This window comes from Vidua macroura, chromosome 5 (genome assembly GCF_024509145.1).
Source record: "Vidua macroura isolate BioBank_ID:100142 chromosome 5, ASM2450914v1, whole genome shotgun sequence".
Classification (NCBI taxonomy): Eukaryota; Metazoa; Chordata; class Aves; order Passeriformes; family Viduidae; genus Vidua; species Vidua macroura.
In genome coordinates, this window is record NC_071575.1 from 41,842,741 (window position 1) to 41,863,345 (window position 20,605).

Consider the following 20,605-nt stretch of genomic DNA (forward strand, 5'->3'; position numbering starts at 1 on the left):
TTTGTCTCTTAAGCATTTTGTCATGATTCAGTAGAGAAATAGGCTTATGTATCTCTTTGTGAACACTTGCATTCACAGGGTCTGTGTATTTGCAAAAGGGAAATGGACCTTACTTACAGTGAAATTTCCCACATATGTAAAGCAGGAATTAAGGAATTTTGAACATCTTCAGAGAATCTGTTGTATGTAAAGAAAAGAAAAACAAGGAGCAACAGAGAAAAATGCTGTTACTCATAGGAGACATGAAAATTTTATTTGTATATAAACTTTTAAAGGAAAAATAAAAGCTATTTTTCCTTAGAGTTTTTACTCCTCAACAACAAAGATAACATGAGTTTGTACTTCACCTAAAATCAGAAAGCAAGGTTGTTTAGCACTGGTCATACAATATAAGGTAATTCCCATGGGATTCTCCTTTAATTCTGAACTGTTGGCAAGGTGGCTGATCTCAAGTCCAGAAACAAAGAAGGAAGAAAGTAGAAATGCAAAAGCTTATGGATGCTACATGGAAAATACACATCTGTGCATGGCATTTTCAGTACAGCTGAATGGTTGGACCCCATCTGCTGTTGAAAGTGGGCTGACAATGAGGTGGAGCAGTGACAAGGAGAGCCTGTGCAACACTGGAGTGTATTCACAGTTTGCTGTTGTTGAGCCACAGAGGGCAGGAGGAGGGATTTCTACTGACGTGGCAGCTTGTGAAACTCCTCTGCAGCATCAGATATGATTTCTTCTTGAGAAAAAAGTCCTGTAGTTTTTTTGTCACTAATCACCAAAACAGTCTATTCTTGAGTTCATGATACCAGACTGGTGTTGGTCTCATGGAGTGTGCTTCAGGCAAAAGAAGTCTTAGGGAGCAAAAGCAAAAAATCCTGTGAATGAATCCTTGTGTTATGGTGTCAGAGAAGACCTGGGCACAACAAAGCCATCTCACACTCAGCCACTGCCTGTTTGAATTATGTGGGTGACATCTTTTTGTTGTATTTTGAATGTGTTCCTGATCCACAAAAGGAGCTGTCTTTCTTTTTTCTTGCCTCAAAGCACATTGAAAAATGAACTCAAAACACGGCAGACTTTCATGTCCTCTTTTGTGTGAAAGTGCAGAGAATTCCTTGGGTTTATTTCCAATATGTTAGGTTAGAAACTGAAGGAAATTCTTTGTTGCACATAAAGCTCATGTGTAAAATTGATTTTCACATGTAGGTGTTTCCTATAGCATGGCTATTCTCTGTTTTGATCAGCTTTGGCTTATGTGGCATTATTGAAGGCTGAATGGATCAGTCAGGGAGAGGTTTTGCAGCAAAGAAAGTAAATAAAAGAATAAATGTCTCAAAAATAAAACTATCTAGGTTAATATCTATAGTTTGTCTGTGGAGCTCTGCATCACCTCTAGTAAAAGCAGACATCATTTCAGAGCTTATTTTTCCTGCTTATCACAGCCTGTTATGTTAGTGTAATAATAGTACTGAAATGGTCTCAATTTTATTTTCTGGATATACTTCCCTGACATAGATCAGGGTTGCAAGAGGCTAATAGCTGTTTCAGAGCTGAGGTCAAATGCTTTCTAGTCCCAGTGTCTTCTCAGTGCCCTATCATGGGCTCTTTTGCAAATTCATAACAAAATAACCAGCATTAGGGTTTCAGAGCCCCAGGTGATAATGCATGCAGTGAGATACTGAACATATCTCATGGCCTCTCTGTCCTCTCCTTCTTTTCTAGCTCCTGACTCACTTTGTCAATGATGTGCACTTATCCCAACCTCAGCTTCTTGGACTACAAACCTTTCATTTTTTTTCCTAGGGCTCTATTGCCCTAGGGCTCTCAGTGTGGTCCTTGTGTGTATCAGGACTGCTCCTAGCAGAGAATTTCACATCTTGTTTGTGCTTATGCAGCCTCTTGTCTGTCCTTGTACTGACCACTGGGAGTGACTGCACACCATCACTGGTCTGGGTCTAGAGTTATATAGCGTAATTGCTTTGAAGGTTAACATCATCTTCCAGCTTTTTCTATTTGAACAGCTGTATGTTACGAATGCTTTAACTGATGAGGGTTTTTTCTGTAGTTCTTCTGCTGGCCTCTGAACTATTAGTTCCAAGCTGCTCCTTGCACTGATTTTTCAGTTAATTATGTTTATTATGGGACTACTATTAGACAAAGTTCAGATTTTTGTCCTTCTGAAGGTGAATACCACTAATAACTAGTGCAGAAAAATGTAATAGGCTTGTGGTGCAGAAAGTGGTGAATAGTTTTTCTCATGACTGGGAAACCTAGCAATGGCAATGAGCCCAGATTTTCTGTGTCAAAGCTGAAACCCATCCCTGACTTTGCAGAAATCAGTCTCACTTAGTGCTAGCTTACTCCTTTTTGGTGTGCTCAGCTGTGTGCAGGGGTTTGTATCTTCACACTACCATGCATCCCGAAGGCTGCTGTTCTCAGGCAGAGAGGCTGGTTTTCTCTCTTTCCCCTGCCACTACTGTTTTTCCTGATGCATTTGCATTTTCTGATGTGCATTTGCTGCCAGTCTCACAGCACAGTGAGGGAATCTGGCATCAGCAGAATACAGGAAGAAACTGTATTAGATTTAACCTTGCTTTAATGGTGCAAGTCCCACTGGGTTTTGAGCAATGTTATGTAGGTGAGGAAGAAAGATTAGATTTTAATGAGAGATGACTTGGCACCAGCAGCATAACAGGTGCAGTATGAGAATCCAGAGTGAAAGAGTTAATTCATATTCTTTTCACAGAGATAGATGTGAAAGAGCATATGCTGAATGTGCATTCTAGTCTCATTTTTTTTGTTCTTATTTACAGTGACAAATAATGTATTTCCCTTTAGCTTTGAGTGGTTCATAAACCTGGAGCTGATGATGAATATGCAGTTTACACTCCAAAGTCACTGGAATCAGTGCAAGAAGGCAGACCTTAGAGTGGTTCACAGCACACTGTGATCTCTGCTGGGATTATTAATCAGTCAGGCTTTCAGCGGCACATGCACCATCATGGCTACAGCACTTGCTTACTCCTCTCGCCTTTTGTTTGATAAATGTGATATCTAATCCTCTGGGAAACACATAATAAATGTGTGACTTCTGTAAAAGAATGCTGAGCTCTGTTTGCTCTGAATTGATGTTTAAAAGGGTTTGGAGCACTCTTCAGTGGGTTGTTAGTTTCAGCCATGTTTTCTTGCACACAGCCTCCTCATCAGTCTCCTGGAGAGCAAGATTGGCCGTTCTGGGGGAAGTGGTCTGGTTTCAAGTCTGGAAGTCATAAGTGGAGTTGTGGTGTGTGTGTTGCCTTATCAGCATGTGGTGTTATATTTGAAAGAAATTTGCTGAAAGGAAAGGAATTGTTTTGAGGAAGTGGAAAATGATTTGGGACTTTCAACATATTACTGGTTAAATCTGTATTACAGCAGTCTGCATTTCAGAGTTGTGGCTGCCCATGATAGCATTGTACGCAAGCAGAGGAGAAGAGATGCACTTGAATTCCTTTGGGTTTCTCATGGACATAATAGGAGACAAATGTGCAACCATAATGAAATAATGCATTTTTTTCTGCTCAGAAAAACAACCTAGTTCCAGGCATTACAATACAGCAACAATTTTGTTCAAGCGATCAAATTTTCAGCTTTTCTAGTATAAATGGTTTGAAATAGCTATCATTGTTCTATTGACCTATCAGCAGAAACATGACCGTTGTGTAGAGCTGTTTCATAGCCAGATCTCTAGGGTTCTTCCACAGGGAAGAAGTGAGAGAAGGACTCATTACTGTACCTCTTGCCACTCTCTGCACAATTGTAATCCTTAAGCACTAGAGCCTACATGTTTGAACTTGTCTTTTTGGCAGGTGGAGGGATATTTTGTCTTTGGAGGAGGTTACTGAGAAATAAGTCATGTGTTATCTTGTGCTTGAACCACTCTGGTGGCTTGCTGTCACAGTGAAAACATCACTGAGTGAGATGAGGGGAGCTCTGTGCAATTTCCCTTGGTGCAGTAAATCAGATCTTTTCATTACCCAAAGGTAGTGAGGAGAGAGGGTAGTGAATCTGCCCTGCTCTATTTCATGTTTCCAAACCACTCAAGTCTTCCTAACAGGATTTATCTGCAGGAGGACTGGGACATGAACTGAAGGTCTGTTTAAATCTGTTATTGCCTTAGGACTCGTGGGCACAATCCAAAAAGAGCTGCAATCCCAAAAGTTAAAACCACTACTGTATGATTAGCAAGAACTGCACTACCATGACTGGCTGCAGACACAGTAGTAGAGCTGCTTAGTTTATCAAAACCTGCTCAGAGATGCATGGGTTCATCCTTCTTGCCAGCTTTGGAGTCTGCTGCACTTATGAACACTGTTTGTGCCCTGAGAGAAATGATGATGATGCTGAAATCTCCTGGTACTGACTAGGGTGGAGGAATGCTGTCAGAACAGGGTGGGAGGTTATGTTGCTGCTTTATGTACCTCATTTAGAGCTAAGCAGAATTTAAGACTTTAGGATTGTGAGTTGGACACTTATAAAAACTTAGTCAATTCTCCTTAAATTAAGTAAAATATGTATTTTTAAGAAATCTTAAGATAAGTATTTAATTTTGTGTATTTTTGTTTTCAGGATGAATAAGAGATACTTACAGAAAGCAACAAAAGGAAAATTGCTAATAATAATATTTGTTGTAACGCTGTGGGGAAAATTAGCATCTGGGGCAAATCATCATAAAGGTAAGAAATTCTATTCTATCATACTGTTGTACCTGTGACCTCCATCAACAAATTCAGAAAGGTCTGGTCTATGCAACCTTTTCTCCTCATGCGTATTTGTGTCTCCTGATACTGGTCCGCTAATCAGTGAATTAGCATTTCACTAAATGCTAAAAAAGAGTGGTAAAAAAAAAAAAATAGTGAGTACTCTTTATCTCATAAAAATAGTTATATCAGCAGATATATATGATGCAAATGAATTCCTGGAATGAACCCTAGAAAGAAACAATTTTTAGTAGCTTATATGATGCTTCTGTGTGCAGTTATCTACCAAGATTAACTTCATGGATAATGTGTATTGAATGAGATTGTTTCATCATCAAAAAAAAAAAACCTGCCGCTTTGCAGTATTGTCTGATTTCTATGCTTTGCTCCTAACACCTGAGCAGAAACTTTTTGTGACAATGTGAGATTTGTTTCCTCTTGGTCATCCAGCCCTCAATATGTATGTATAGATACCAGCACAAGATGTGATGGATCATTTAATATTGTAAAAAGTCTTTTCTTCCATGTGTGTTTCTGTTAACCCTAACACAAGGAACAAGCTCTCCAGATTCACAAACTAATGCCTTCTTATAGGGTAATAGGACTTAAAATATATCTGCAGTATAACAGGATTTTGAACTCCATTTCTCATCGTCATATAGTGCCTGTTGGCTGTTTCTCTCCTTATACAAGATCAGAATAAACTCTAACAACCTGGATAAAGCAAGGGTGGGACACGAACATTACCACAAGCTAAGGAGTTAAGCCCAGAGGAAGGATTCCAAAAAAACCCAGTTAGTTAATTTTTCTGGTTCCATGTACATTTTACAAGGCTCACTCTGATGACAGGATTTTATGAGCGGGTATTTTTATATATCAAGCTGCTAGATATTTTCCTGTTGTGTGAAGATACCTTTCTTCAAAATGCCCCACTGATTAAGGACTTGAGGATGCAGAGACACGTATGCAATCTTATACAAGTTGCAATTCGACTGCAGACAGAACAGAATCTGATGTGGTCCTGCAGGCCATCAGGTGGGTGTCATGACAGACAAGAACTGTGCTGATACCCTTTCCTCAGCCTTGCTCCCCCTCCAAACCAGAATACAGATTTCTGCTGTGGCCTCCCAGTTTAGTTGTCTATTGGACAAGAGCCAAGATATCCTAGCCTGCACTCAGAATTCTTTTGCTTTGATTATTTATCTTTAAACATCCAAAAAGCTGATATCCAGACCATTTTGATTCCATGCGCAAGGGCTGGTCAAGAAGTGTTTTCTTCTGTGGAATTCAAAATTTGCCAAAGTATACTTGCTGTACTTTTTGGAAAACTGATGAGTAAAACTTATCACCATGTATTTCATAGAAACAAATTATAACCATGAGGACTATTTTGGGATTTAGTGCTTCATAATTGAGAAAAAAAAAATCTACTACCAATTGTAGATTTTCTGTGAGAGGGAAATCCCAGCAGAACTATACCATTGATTATCTGGACAGTGTTTGTGGTTTAAGCCTCAGCCTTAGAGCAGAGATAACTTAAGGAATACTTTTTTTTTTAGATTAAAAAAGTGGGCCTCCTTTAAAAATCAGATTATTAGCTGTAGGGACTTCTTCATATTCTTTCAAGCTAACAAAAAGCTCCTTTTTCTTTAATTTCCATGCTTTTAGCAAAATATATGAAGAAGTTTCGCAGGAAAAAATAATAATGAGAAGCATGAATTGAGTGCTTAATTTGGAAAAGCACCTACTTTACCTGTTCAATTTCTTTTTGAAAGAAAAAATAACCAGAAATATTTTGGCTTATGGATTTAGTAAATCAGCAACACTCACTACGTTGGGGATTTTTTAAAAAAAGCAAAAATCAGAGTTATGCAGCTCAATTACCATTGATTTCCAAAGATACTGGGAGTTTGAATTCCCATTGTGTCATAGCAAATCTTCCCCCTGCTCTCATGGCAAAAATGGAGCTAAGGTAAATTGAAGGAGAACTTGATGCTGTTCACCTTTGCATGGCGTTTCCAAATACTGAGAAACATGTGAGTTTTTTCAGCATTAATTATCCCTAGCATCATTAATCTTAATTTATAGAAGTCCTTACTTACATATTGACATGACAAATCCTTAATGACTTTGAAGGAGCCCCTGCAATTCCAAAAATCAATAATCTGCATTTAAAAAAAAAAATCTTTACTTTCCTATTGACTTACTCATATTATTCACTAGTTGCACTAACTTTCAAACCCATCTCTTTTTCAGAAAGCTATTGTTAAAGAAAAGAAAAAGTACAAGAAGAAAAAGATCATCAGTGTGTGAAAAATTGTTTAATGAGCATTCTGCTCTCCAGGCAGTCTTCAGGAGGAATATAAACAGATGCCTCTGACAGGCTATCTGTAGGCTTGTTGTGCTTATTTCTGGGATATGGCACAAATGAAAACTCCCAAGTCAGCAGCAAGAAAAATAGAGGCCAAGGCAGGGCATGGGAAACAAGGCTCTGAGGACCAATTGAGCAACAGGGTTACAAGCTGGGATTTCAGATTACATCTTTTCAGTGTGATGTGTGTGGGTGCCAAATCCACCCCTCTTTCTCTTGAGAAGTCTGGTTTGAAGACACTTCTGCTCTCATTATCTTGACTGACGGTTGGAGTTTCATCATTCTGGACAGTAAATCCAAGAGCTAAGAATGTTAAACAGTGTTAAAACAACACAAATCTTGCGCTTTTTTTTTTTTTTTTTTTTTTTTTTTTCCTGCACACAGGATTATGAGTTCTTCAGCGAGATCCCGGCTGTGCACATACTTATATTCCATTTATCCTGTTTTCTGTAAAAAAACCCCAGTAACTGCTTTTTTTCTTTTCATTTTGCTGTGGAACCTGATACCATGGTGATGGGTGCCTTGCCCAAGCATGTGCACCTGAGAATCAGCTCGCAGTACCAGAAGCATTTGTGCTGCAGTAGTTACATATGAGGAGAGAAGCATAACAATCTCCAAAAGGATGTTGTCAAGTGTATCAGTTGAAAAACTGATAAAGACTAATCCTGATCCTCCTACACATTACTAGCCCTTGGAAAACAAACAAACCAGTACAAACATACAGTGTTTGCTGGCAGATATGGCAGGCAGGCATCAGTTCAGCATCATTGCCTTTTTGCTATTTCTGTCATAGGGAGCATGAATTGATTTGATGATTATTGTATCACAGCCCATGTTTAAGATGTCAAGTATTGAATTGGTCCTTTTGAGAAAAAAATGTACTGATACCCCCCTACAAGCACTCCTTTCTAGAGAAGAGGCTACTGTGATACAAAATTTATACCCTAAAATGAAAAACTCTTTCAAAATACATAAATCTGTGAACTTTTTGATGATTAATGTTTTTTTACATTTAAAATGCAATAAAATATTCTAATTAAGAGTGCTTTCGAATCTAAGTATAGTTTAATATTTCTCAAAATGCAAAACAATAAGTTCAACATTAGTTTTAAATCCTGGAAAAAATAAGAAGTAACTTAAAAATATGGCTAATGATGAATGCTTACATGCCAGAAGGAATTTGTTACAGAACCAGAAAACATTCTAGGTAGATAAGTAATTGAGTATTTTTTGACTTATCATGAAAAGTCATGATAATCTATTTTCATTTAAAAAAAGTCACTCAGATGCTGAACTTATTCATCTGATGCCTATTATGTAGATAAACAAAACTATCATACGAGATACAGAATTGCTGCTGTTACTTATTTGTGAATTTGCACTAAATTACAAGTCTGAGGGAATGTCTTTATATTCACAAAGAGATAATGAATTTTGGTTCCTCCTTGCAGAGGAGGAGCTGTTCCAAAATCCAGCTGAATGAAGGAGCCACTGAGCCCCTAAAGTTGGTGGTTAGGTCACCCTTCTTGGATGGGTCTCCCTCAGCTGCCTTGCTGAGGCAGGAACACGGCTGGCACCAGTGTTGTGATGTAGCTTGTGCCAGATGTTCCTGGAGTTTGGGAATGGGTATGACTATGACAAACAAAAAACTACATTCCTAATGTTTTGAGACTCTTGTCTAGGTAAGACTAGAGAATAGTCCCAATGGTTACAAAGGAGATCTCTGAAGTATTCAACCTTTCTGTAGAAATACCTCCATCATGAGGTTATAGTGGTTTAATATGAGTTTACATTTGTCCTTTCTCTTGAGGATTTTACGCAGTGTAGAAGACAGCATTCATAATGCAGAAATATTCATTTGTATTCAATTTTAAAAACAGAAAGTAACTTCAGTGCAGAGTACAGAAACCAGATATAAGACATCATCGTGGTTTGACATAGAAGTGAATTTTTTCAGGAAGTTGGGTCAAACCAATCAGTGGTCAGGTTTGGATATTGGCACCTGGAATGACCATTGAAGGCACGGACACGCCTCTGAGAACATAGAAGGTTAAAAGCAAGAACTCCCAGGGGAACTGTTGCTTTTTGGTTCCAGTTGTTGGTCGCGTTGGAGAGTGCAGACTCTCCCCTGCCCAGCCACGGGCTGGGTGGGGGAGGGGAAGCCATGCAGCCTGGGAGAGGTAGGCCAGGGGTGAAGGGTCTGGAACCGGGCCGGCCCCTGTGGACAGAAGGGAGGAGAGACACAGAGATGCCTTTGTTCCCCCCCCCAGAGCGAAAGAGACAGAGAGCCTGAAGGCACCTGGAATTTGCCAGCAGAGGAGAAGGAGAAGTGGGAGGGAGGTGCCCAGGTGCCCAGCCGTGGGAGTTGGAGTTCTGGGCAGAGATTTCAGCTGTCTGGGGAGTCTGAACTTTTAACCCTTTCCTGGGAAATGAAGGCTTTGTAAAATATTACTCCTCCTCAATTTGAAGTAGAAGAGAGACAGTCCGGGACCTGAGATGTTAGAAGAAGAAATTTCTAGGTGGTGAGGAGATGATGGAGTAGCTTTTGGCTGGACTTTTCTTGTTAGCCATAGACTGAACCAAATTCTCCTGCAGCAGAGACTGCATTTTTAGGGGGATGCAATGGTGAACCAAAGAGACCTGCTCCAGCAACTACCAACACAGGAGTGGAGTGAACAGAGAAGAGCTGAGGAGGGTGTGGTGATGCTCTCTGTCTTCAGGAAGAAGATGATCTCTGTTCTTGGACCCTCAGCCCCAGGGGGAAAATGGGGGGGACTGTAGTCCCAAGATGAGAAGCTGAACTGTTGTATCTTTGGGTCCGTGGCAAAGCATCCTTAAAGGAGCCCTATGAGCAGTCTGTCCATGCATGGTGGTGAGAGCACTGTGACATGGAAAGGAGAGTGTCACACTGGCAGATTTTCTCCGAGCGGTTGCCATGTCTGACATGGAAACACAAGGGTGGCAATTATGTTTCCTGGGGGGGGTCTGTGGTGCAAGAGAAACTCCTCTCTCCCTTGATGGACTGAGTATTGATTATCTGAAGGGTGGGAACCTGATTGAGGGTCCGAGTTGTGTCTCACTGTGGTTTGCTAGAATTGGAGGGGGGAGGAGGAATGTTTTGGAGGGTCTTCATCCTGGATTTAGTGTGTGTGTCTTTTATAGTAGTAGTAGTAGTAGTTTAATAAAGTTTTTTTTCCCTTTGTTATTAAGCTTGGGCCTGCTCTGCTCTGTTCCTAATTGCATCTCACAGCATTTATTTGGGAAGGTGTATTTTCATGGGGGCGCTGGCATTGTACCAGCATCAAACCATGACAGACATTTCTTCTTCCACCTAAGTAACCACTAGAGAGCTGCATGTTCCCTCTTGTTTTCCTTTGAATGAGCTGAGTGAGCGTGATTGGAGGTAATGCCACTCTTTGGGGGCATAAGATACATGGTTTGAACTGTGAGCTACAGAGGGCACCAAATTCAGGTCTCCCAGTTCCACTGTACTGTAACATTTGTTGAGGAATCTGACCCTGCTGATAAATTCACCTTCTAGTTGTGTGGACCTGTCAAAGGACAGAAGAGTTGTTCTACATATTCCCAGGTTCTTTACTGGAATTAGAAAATAAAATGTCCAATATTTAAATGAGGGAAATTGCAGGCATGAAGAGGAATGTGTGTGGATGCCTTTGGAGCTGCCAGGTGAGGCTGGAAACTGGTGGGTAGGGTCTGTCAAAATATTAGATAGACACATCCATTCATGTATTATTTTTCTGTCAGTCCCGCTTCATTCAAAAACACTTTTGTTATATCCGCTGTCTCAAACATGGGCCATCTTCTCTCTTGTAGCAGTTTGGCCCAGAGATAAATTCTTTTAAATGAGAGTGCTTTCTGTGCAGCTTTCACTAACCTAATTCTAAGTGTAATTAATGTTTAAATATAGAAACAAAGGAAGATGATAGTTATTTTAGCAGGTATAGGGAAGAAAGATATTAGATGTTCTTATCTAGCTTGAGCCTGATTTGAAAGTTTCAGTCATCAGGATCAGAACCTAATCCAAAAATTGCATTTCCTTGAAGATAAAATAGAACAGTCAGTCAAAAACTTTTGTATCAGTATCTGTCACTGCAATCTAAAATGTTAATACCATATCTGTTATAATACAGGAGGTAACATTCCTTGGCCTTCTGCCAGGATCTAAAGGGAAAAAGAATCTCTTATTGCTAAGGTGCCAGTAGTTCTGATGGTTCACTAGGACATGGGTGCAGAAATTATTGCAACAGCAGAGTTGTGCCTATTTCTTCCCTATGCTGCCAGCTCCATCACAGCAAATGTCTGCCTTCATTTCTACCCCATTCCCACCATCACCTTGGCTGTGAATCTTTTCTGTCCTTGAAGCACCCATGGAGAGACAAATTCCAGTGTTTCAATGATGTATCATGCATTTTCCCTTATACTGATCACTTAAAAATATTTCTATTTATATTTGGCAAGTAGTATGGCTTCTTGGGGTTTTTCTGAGTAAAGGAAAAGGACAGGGTTTTTTTGGGGCCTGTTTTTTTAATCTGTATGCCAAATTTTTATTAACTTTTCATAAGTAAGTACCCAGGGTAATTTTCTTAAATACATGCAAATTTTTATATTGTGGAGTAAGGAAGATGATTGCAAAAAACTTTATATTCTTGTAAAAGTTATATAGTTGATTTTACAGTTTCAAATTCCAAACTTTTTAATATTTTCATTTGTAGTAATTCTATCTTCCTTTAGATAACTGTCCTACCATTCAAATGTTTCTTTAGCCAGTTTCTGTTTCAGAAGATTAAACTTTCCTATACTTCTTTGTTAGGAAAATATTGTAAAGTCTTAGGACTGAAAAAACCACTGATAATATGCTTATTCTTCTGTTACTTGTTCCTATCATGAGTAAATGTTGACATTTCCCTAACATTGGAATCAGACCCACTTTTCCAGTTCTATATTCTTGGTCTCAAATTCCTCCAGTAAAGTTGTTATGTGTACTGAGTACATGCTGCTAGATTCCTTTATTCTTATGCCTAGAAAAACAGAGTGGTTACATTTGCATGCCACAGTTTTTGTTAAAATCATAAAAATAGTATGAAATAAATTGTTACGCAGTATACTCTCATGGATCTGTTGATCAGAATTTTTATTATTTTGTTAACTTTTTAAGTGCTCAATTAATGTAGCACATAGTAATGTATATTTTTGTTAGCCTTTCCATATTTAAAATATTATTTTCTGGGCTTGCAGTTATATTCTGAATTTTTAATTTGCCTAAATGTATATCATGTTATAGAGAATGTCTTAAATAAAGATGTTAGGTGCAGCTGTGATCAGGAAGGAAGAGAAGGACTGTAAAGTGATCTGGAGACACCTATCATACATCATGGAGCAGGATGCCACAGCAAGCCAATGGCATTGCTGCAGTTGCCTGTGCTCACTCTCCAGAACCTTCCCTCTTTCTGAAAACATTTTTACTCATTGAGTACCTGCTGCGCTGACTTTTAAGAGTCTTATAAGTACATATCCTTCCAGTACAGATATGTAATATAGGAGGTGTAAACAGGACAATTGTTACAAAATTTTAAAGGTAAATATCAGATGAGTTTACACAAGTAGACCTTTTGAGGAAATGTCATTTTCTGTGTCTATATAAATACTTAATGCTAGTAACAAGAGTCCACTAAATTATTCTGAGAACGTGAATCCTTATGTTAGGAAAGGAAAGAGCTTTCCTTTTATAAGGAAAGCTCTGCATGTACCTTATGGTTGAAGTTTCCAGCCTTGGAATTTGACCTGAAATGTAGAAAAGGCTGTGTTTGGGTCTTCTGATGGCTTTGGAGCCAATCTTTTAATTATCCTGAGATATACTGGACTGCCATGACAAGTTTATATCCAAGACCCTGAAATCAGCTTTCTGTGGTGGAGAAATCAAGCAGATTTTTCTCTATTAGTATGACAATTTACTTTTTTCCTGCCTTTTTTTCTTGGAGAACTACATCTGGGACTATCAAACAGGAATATAATTGAAAAGAAAATCTGAATAATTTACAGTTTCCTTTACATTATATTTTCCTCAATATTTAACATTTTAAGATCATATAATTTTTATAAATCAAATATAATGAGTCAATACCATGTTTTAATTACAGTCTGATCCTTTACAGTATGTATGTGGCACTAGATGATCTTTAAGGTCCCTCACACCACAAACAATTCTATCCAGATGTGTAAAATTACTGTAATGGCAGGATTAGAACCAATTCTATCTTCAAAGTCAACATCTGCTTTCCTGTATGGAGGACATATATACTGTAGTGCCAGTATTAAGTTTTTTTGCACTGTTCCTTAGACTTTCCAAGACACATTCCCTACAATCAACAATGACTGTCCCATATGTGTGCTGGTACCAACTGCATACCCCATAATCCAACTCAAAGGATTACACATATTCAGTTTGTTTGGTTTGTGCCAGAAAAATCACGTCCCATGTAGAGATTATAACATTCAGGGCATATGTTAATCTTATTTTCATCTGTATTAATTTTCTGCTGCTGATGTATAAAGACTGTGCCCTTCTCTCTTGACAATCTTCACTGAATTTACTCAACAACAGTGTTAGTAATTGCTTGTACGATGTCATATTTTAGAACAGCTGTTCTTTAGTCATACAGGTACCAAGGAAACATTCAGAAGCAGTCAGATGTTATGGAAAGTATCCATAGAAAAATATTTTCTTTGTTTTGGTTTGTGGCTTATAAAGTTTCTTTCTGAACAAAAAATTGAGTTGTGTTCACTGGGGGCCTGAGGGAGTTTACTGTTTTAAGGCTCACTGGGGCAGTCTTCCTCTGCAATAGAGAGTTAGAATTATAGAATGATAGAATTTTAGGTGGGAAAACGCCTTTGAGGTTGTTAGTCCAGCCATAAAAGATTCAATGCAAATTTGTAAAATTTGCAATCTTTTTGGAAGACAATCTATATATGTACACATATGTGTATAAGAGGTATGAGAGACTTGGATGAAGGAGGAAAATGCAGGGTCATCACTGCTGAAATAGCTTACATGGACCATTTCAGTTTTTTAAGTGCTTATAATTTATTTATGGGAGTTTTACAAAATAGTGGTGATTTTCAAAACTAACTGAAAACTCAGGGAATTTTCCACAACATCTAGTTTTAGGCATCTCTTCTAGATTCTCTGAAACAGCCTTCAGAGCTCATTCCTTTCAAAAAGTGAGAACTCAAGCTTTAAGTGTAAGTGTGAATTCTTCCCTGAATTCCTATATCAAATAATTTACAACCTTTTGGACAGCTTCTGGAACTTTTGTAAAGTCTCTTAGCAGGAGGACTCAATTAAGATGTTGTTCCTTTGTCTGCCTAAAAGCTCTTCTGTATCAGGGTCATAATGTCTGAATAAAATTCTAAAGGTCTTATTTTATTTCTAATTTTCAAAAAGAGTCTCATTTTGCAGTTCAGAAGCCAGTGAAATCTGGTCTGTGACAGATTTATTTACATCTGTGTATCATTCTGCAAATGTCATTCTGTTGTGTTAATAAAAGGTTTAGCTGTTAAACCTGGATTTTATATTTGTTCAATTTCTCCTTGTTGAGCAAAAATACAAAGAACCAGAGAATTGTTGATATGGGAAGGGATCTCTGGAGATCATCTAAGTTCACCTGGAGCAGCTTACACAGGACTGTATCCAGGCAGGTCTGGAATATCTCCAGAGAAGGAGGCTCCACTACCTCTCTGCACAGCTTGTTCCAATGGTCTGTTACCCTGTTATGATCCGATTTAATTAAAACTTTTAGAGACATGCTTCTGCCTGAATTAAGGTGCAAATGAGACTATATGTTGAAGTCAATAGTATGGATTTTATTTAACAGTAAATATGAGGTAGAGACAGAGAGATAGAAAGAAATAGAAAAAGGTGGAAAGGGGGGGAGGAGTGGGAGAGAAAAATAGTGACAGAGGGACAGATTAAGCAGAAAATGTCACAATTCCATAGTACCTGCTGGTGTCTTATTGATCCTCTTTTGGTTTTCTTGGTGGTGAGGGCCCCATAAAACAGAGTTCAGTGAATAAATACATGTTCAGGCAAGGTGGGAACCCCCAGGTGACTCTCCTGGGGGAGACAAGTTTGCCACTCTCTTGCAACAGACCCTGGATCTGTTGTGCCACTTCAATCATGTGTAGTCCTCTGGTGCAAAAAATCCTTCATAGCAATGTTTAAGCCATTAACTTTAACATTTTAGTCTCTCACACACTCTCACAGGAAAGCAGTTTTTCATCATGTTCAGATTGGATTTCCTGTTTCAGTTTCTGTTTGTTGCCCCTTGTCCTGTCACTGGGCACCACTGAAGAGTCTGGCTCCATCCTCTTGTTAGCAGCTCTTAAGGTATTTGTGTACATGCAGAGAAAGTCTGGAAGAATTGTTAAATTTGCAAAGAAATAGTAGTGAAATTCTGACCTTCCCTTTGGGAATGTGAAAGTACCATATAACTGTGACCAAGAAAAACCCACTTCTCTACTTAGATGGGAGCAAAGCCATGGCATGCTTATTGAGGGATGGAGCTTGGTTTGGGGGTTCAGATTACAGAAAGCAGGAAAATCATAAAAGACCAGTCTGCCTTGTGCAGCTCTCTTTTACCAGGCTGAGCAAGAATTCTGTCTGTAATGATGAGGAGGCTGAGACAGGAGCTGCCAAGTCTGTCTTGTTCTTTTTTCCCCATAGATTTGTATAACTCTTGTACTCAAATTGTTCTCAAGTAAATGCAGTAGACTTAGAATTCCTTTTTGCAAAATACTTCTGGCTTCAATATCAAGTGCCCTTGAGTGACTAAAGTATAAACCTGAATTTGTGTGTTATTTTGGGTAAATGCAGAGCTACAGAAAGGATATACACAATAAAAGTATTCTGTTAAGACTAACACAAATCTTGGGTGCATTTTGCCACTGTATTTTTAAGTGCTAGTTATTAGAATTGCTTCAGCTAAGTCTATGCTCTGGAGCTGTATATGAGAAGAGAGAGAGCTGTCTGAATTACTGAGAATGTCAGAATTGTTCTGGATCCAGGTTTTGAGCCCAAAGCTATATATATGTCTGATGAGTGGGGTGCAAACATGAACCACTTCAGCCTGTAGTTCTATCTCAGTGAATAGAATTGATCATAGAAAAGACCAAAACCATCATTAGATTCCTTCAGTGAGCTGAAAGATTGAGGAAAAACCAGTTATAAAAATCAGACAAATAGCAGACAGTATTGTACATGTGAAAACACAATGAAGATATTTCTTAAGTAAACAATTTATTTAAAACTTTGTTAAATTTTGTTCTGTTATGTAAATATGCTACTGATAGAAAAAATATTACTAGTGCTCAACTTTTGTGGATATTCTCAGTTCAGTCAGAGAGAAAGAGAAAGGTTTTCTAACCAGGCGAGAGCCTGGGAAGCAGTTGGGAAAGAATGCAAATAATTCTCTAATCTATCTTGTTATTCACATTGTTTATAGATATGTTCCACCACTGTGCATCATTCACTGCACACCAATAGTGTGACATGTTTTTACTCTAAGACCAATGAAATTAATCCGCACGATGTTCTCTCTATATAGAGCGGTGCATTTGAAATAAATGAGAGTTCATTTTCTTTGCCTTCTAATTTAGAGTTCTCTGTTCCTGTCCTGCTCAACAGCATCAAACTTTCATCTAAGATGCATTGGCATGTGTCAGATTAACTGTGGAAATTTTGTGAAATGGAACCCAGAAGGTGTGCTAACTACTACACACTGCAGAGTGGAAAGTAAATATATATCCAGTGAATGAATATTGAGAAAAGAAGCATCTGGAAGAAATGCGAATTTTGGATTCTTAATTGCCTCATTCACCCATGAACATCTGCCAGAGATATTAAGAGCAAAAATGACTATATCTGAGAGAAGATAAAAGTTTAAATAAGGAAGGAGGAAGAGTAATTTTGTGCCATCTTGTTACATTGCTGCACACTGCGCATATGAAAGCTGTTCAAATTTCTTTGTTTTCCTGCTAGTTTTGGTTAAAAATTGTCTTAGGAGAGTTAAAGTACTGTTTCCTGTGTCTGTGTTTATGTTTTAAATACATGTGAAAATCCAGAAAATCTCAGTTATGAAAAGTAAATGGTCCATATTTTCTCCTTTATTGTAACAAAGCATTGTATGCTAGAAAGGTGTGTTGCAGAAGACAAATGGCATCCTGCAGAGGTTGTGCCCTGGAGACATCTGAGAAAAGAACTAACTTTTTATCCTCCTTAGGCCACTCCTGTTCATAGTATAGTTTAGATGATCACCAGTCCTGGAAATGTCACCTGGGGGATTGCAGGAATGAAGTGCACTCAGGCCCTCTGCCTAATGTTAGGGAAGAAGATGGGATCAGATACAAACAGCTAAAAAGTGGGGAAATAGGAGGAACTCCAGTACACAGGGCTCAGTGGTCTCAGCTCATGACTTTCATGAGTTTTCAGTTTTTGCCCTGCAAATTGCAAGATGCATTTTCTGCAAAGAGATTTAAGGACAGAACATGTTTTCCACCCTTCTCTTGTCACAACATCACTGTCATTAGATTTTCCTGGCTTTACTCTGCAAAACAGCTTGTAAAGAGGAACATGACTGAAGAAAAGAGCATAGCCACCAGAGGGGCGGGTAGGTATATTCTCCTTCACAAGTGTGCAATAAAGTAAATTGTTCAGTACTTCTATCCATACTCTAGAACAGGTGTTAGTTGTAGAAGTATCAAAAAATGTTCAGAATCAGCTAATTTTTGAAAAAGCAAAGCACAAAAATATTCTAATTTGAACTAAGACCTCCACTGATAGGACATAAGCAACTTTTGTTAGTGTTAAAGGCCTTTAGAAATTAAGTGTTTCTTATTTTTTTTCTGACAGTGAGAGCAAAACTAAATTAAAATACTCTGAATGGCATATGAAAATCGTACACTTATTTTTGCAGTACATGTGATTTATTGCATCATAGGCAATATTTTAGCCTCATTATTTTTTCATCTTTCTGCAATAAACAATGCTTTTCTGTTTAGACAATAGGACAGTATTGACAGTAATGACTGAAAGTATTTTTAAAAACAATAATTTTGCTGAAGGGAATATATTTCTCAACTCTAGTTCTTATTTCTATTTAAAAATATGAATTAGCCTAATGAACATTTTTAACCTAGATATGCAATAAATCTTGTGAAGAGCTCCCATTTAAAACTGTCATACTAAAAAATGGGAAAAAAAAAATAAAAGGTCCCACTAATCAGGCTATTTTTGCCTGCCAGAAAAGCTCTCCTAAAAAGCTATCTTTAGAATGGGTCTGTAGGAGTGATATAAACTAATTTGCTTTTTTGCTGGGTGCTAGGAATACAACAGTCTACACTTAAGCAGCATTATGTCCCACACTAAAAATGTAGGAAAATGCCAAATTATGGCTTATCATAATAGAGTCATTGTAAGAGAGGGGTGTTAAACTATAAAATATCACTCAATTTTTTATAACAATAATCATTAGGGAGTAACAATTTCAAAAGTTTTAAATGAAGCTCTTATGTTTTTTTGGCATTTATTTTTTACTTTATTTTATGGAAAAGTCTCCTACGTTTATGCATAGCAATTATGAATAATTAAGGGAAAGATAGATGGGAAAATGAAATTTCTTTCTTACAGACAACCTGGAGAAAAATGCAGAAATGTTACTTTACAGCTATAGAGTGGGATTTAAAAGCTTCAGATTTTGTGTATTTTTGTGTCCCTTTATTAATACAATGAAGAAATAAATCAGTGATGTATTTTAAATCCAGGATGTCTGAGTCCTCAAAGTTTCTCTATTTTTTTCTTTGAAGGAGAAATTTCACTCTTTAAAGAGAACTTTGAAAATCAGTCTTGATATGCTGCTACCATAACTAGTAAAGTTTTAAAAGCTCCTAAAATAAAAAACTAGGGGAGTGTGTTTCTTCCTCTGATTCAAGTGTTCTATTTTGACCTTCATGTGACTCCTCTGCTGGGTCCTGGCAAATGTCATAGATCTTAAAACCCAACTTTACAGAGGACAATAAATCAGTGGATATATTTTAGCTTGGTTCAGTTATACATATATATTATTATTGTTAGAGAAGACATGGTCATTACAGAGCACTGTTAGGCCTGTTTCAATATTGTGGCAATGTCAGATTCCAAAGAGGGCAGTCTCACAGATGAAATTACTAACCAGGGATCAAGTAATATCTTTCCTGATGTAGCTGTTTCCCTCAAGGAGGGATCTAATCTTGCACTCTTAAGATTTGGGTAATACCTTCTGGAAGTACTTCTTTCTCTAGCTGCGTTGATTATGAAGGGATGTCCAGCTTAGATTAGGCACTGTAGACATCCAGGGTTTGGTGATGTGTCTTTGGTTTTGTAGAGAATAGTTGAAACCCCACTCTCATTATTGTAATAATAATATAGTAAATGATGCTATAAAGATGCATTCAAGATGCATTTCTATGTTAAAATATTGGATGCTTCCACCTGGAGCCACTTGTATGTCCTTGATTGTTTATGTCAGTATGAATATGTATAGTACTTGAGAAAAAATAATCAGGGACAAAATTCCAGCAAATCTTTACAGTTTGCAGGTTTCGACACTGCTGTGTGCTGCTTTTGGGACTCTGAACCATGCATGAACTGCTGAAATTTGGTTTCTGTTCTATCAGAAGACAATATATTCATGTCATAGAAATACATGTGCTGCTGCCAGACTCTAGAAACATCTAACTGTATGAGAAAGGAAATGTGGATGAACATGTAATTCCCTTGGAGAAATGAGGCAGAGGATCAGAAATAATCTGATTACATCTGTGTTATGCAGCATGTTCATTAAAGTAAGAATCCAAGTGAAGAGCAAAACAAATATCAGAGTGGTTGTGTGTGAAATAAAAGGAGATTCACAATACCCGTGTTTAGTTTCTTATTATTCCTTAGAAATTATAGGTGCCCAGTCAACATAGAATTCCTGGACAAGGTACCACTTCCACGTAAAGAATTAGTTGTTAAAGCAAGGCTGTCCCACTGAAGTTGGGAAAAGCTGGCTCATTCTGCTACATCTTCAGTTTCTGATCTCTTCATATTTTTACTTTGTTTTACAATGATCTGCTAACTACAGCTGCACCTGAAGGATATGTGCTAGGAATATTCTGAAGACTTCCCTGACTTGTGAGCCCTGTAAAGATAAAACTCCTGCTAGATTTGTGTATGTTATCAGACAAGGTGTCTCATGAATGGCTTTTTGTCAAATCCTCTGGTATCCCCTTGCTGTTCATCTCTTAAGATGGTGAATTGAAGGCGAAAGCAAATTTTTTGAGTTTTGTGACAGTCTTCCACAGGCTAAAGAAGATTACACTTGGCTCCCTTCACAGCATATCAGTGCTGTGGACCTGGACAGTTATTTAACAATCATGGATTTTTTCTGGTGTGCATTTTAGAACT

The 20,605-nt window shown here is 38.0% G+C and overlaps 1 protein-coding gene across 3 annotated transcripts in view; it reads left to right on the top strand.

Moving 5' to 3' along the window:
* Positions 1-20,605, top strand: part of TAFA2 (TAFA chemokine like family member 2) — a 188,029-nt gene that overhangs the window by 127,992 nt on the left and 39,432 nt on the right. For all 3 annotated transcript variants that reach the window (XR_008437304.1, XM_053978554.1, XM_053978553.1), the window contains exon 2: positions 4,606-4,712. Coding sequence is in view for 2 of the 3 variants with exons in the window: in XM_053978554.1 (XP_053834529.1) it covers positions 4,607-4,712 (106 nt within the window). In the remaining variant the exon portion in view is untranslated. The remainder of the gene's footprint in view (positions 1-4,605; positions 4,713-20,605) is intronic.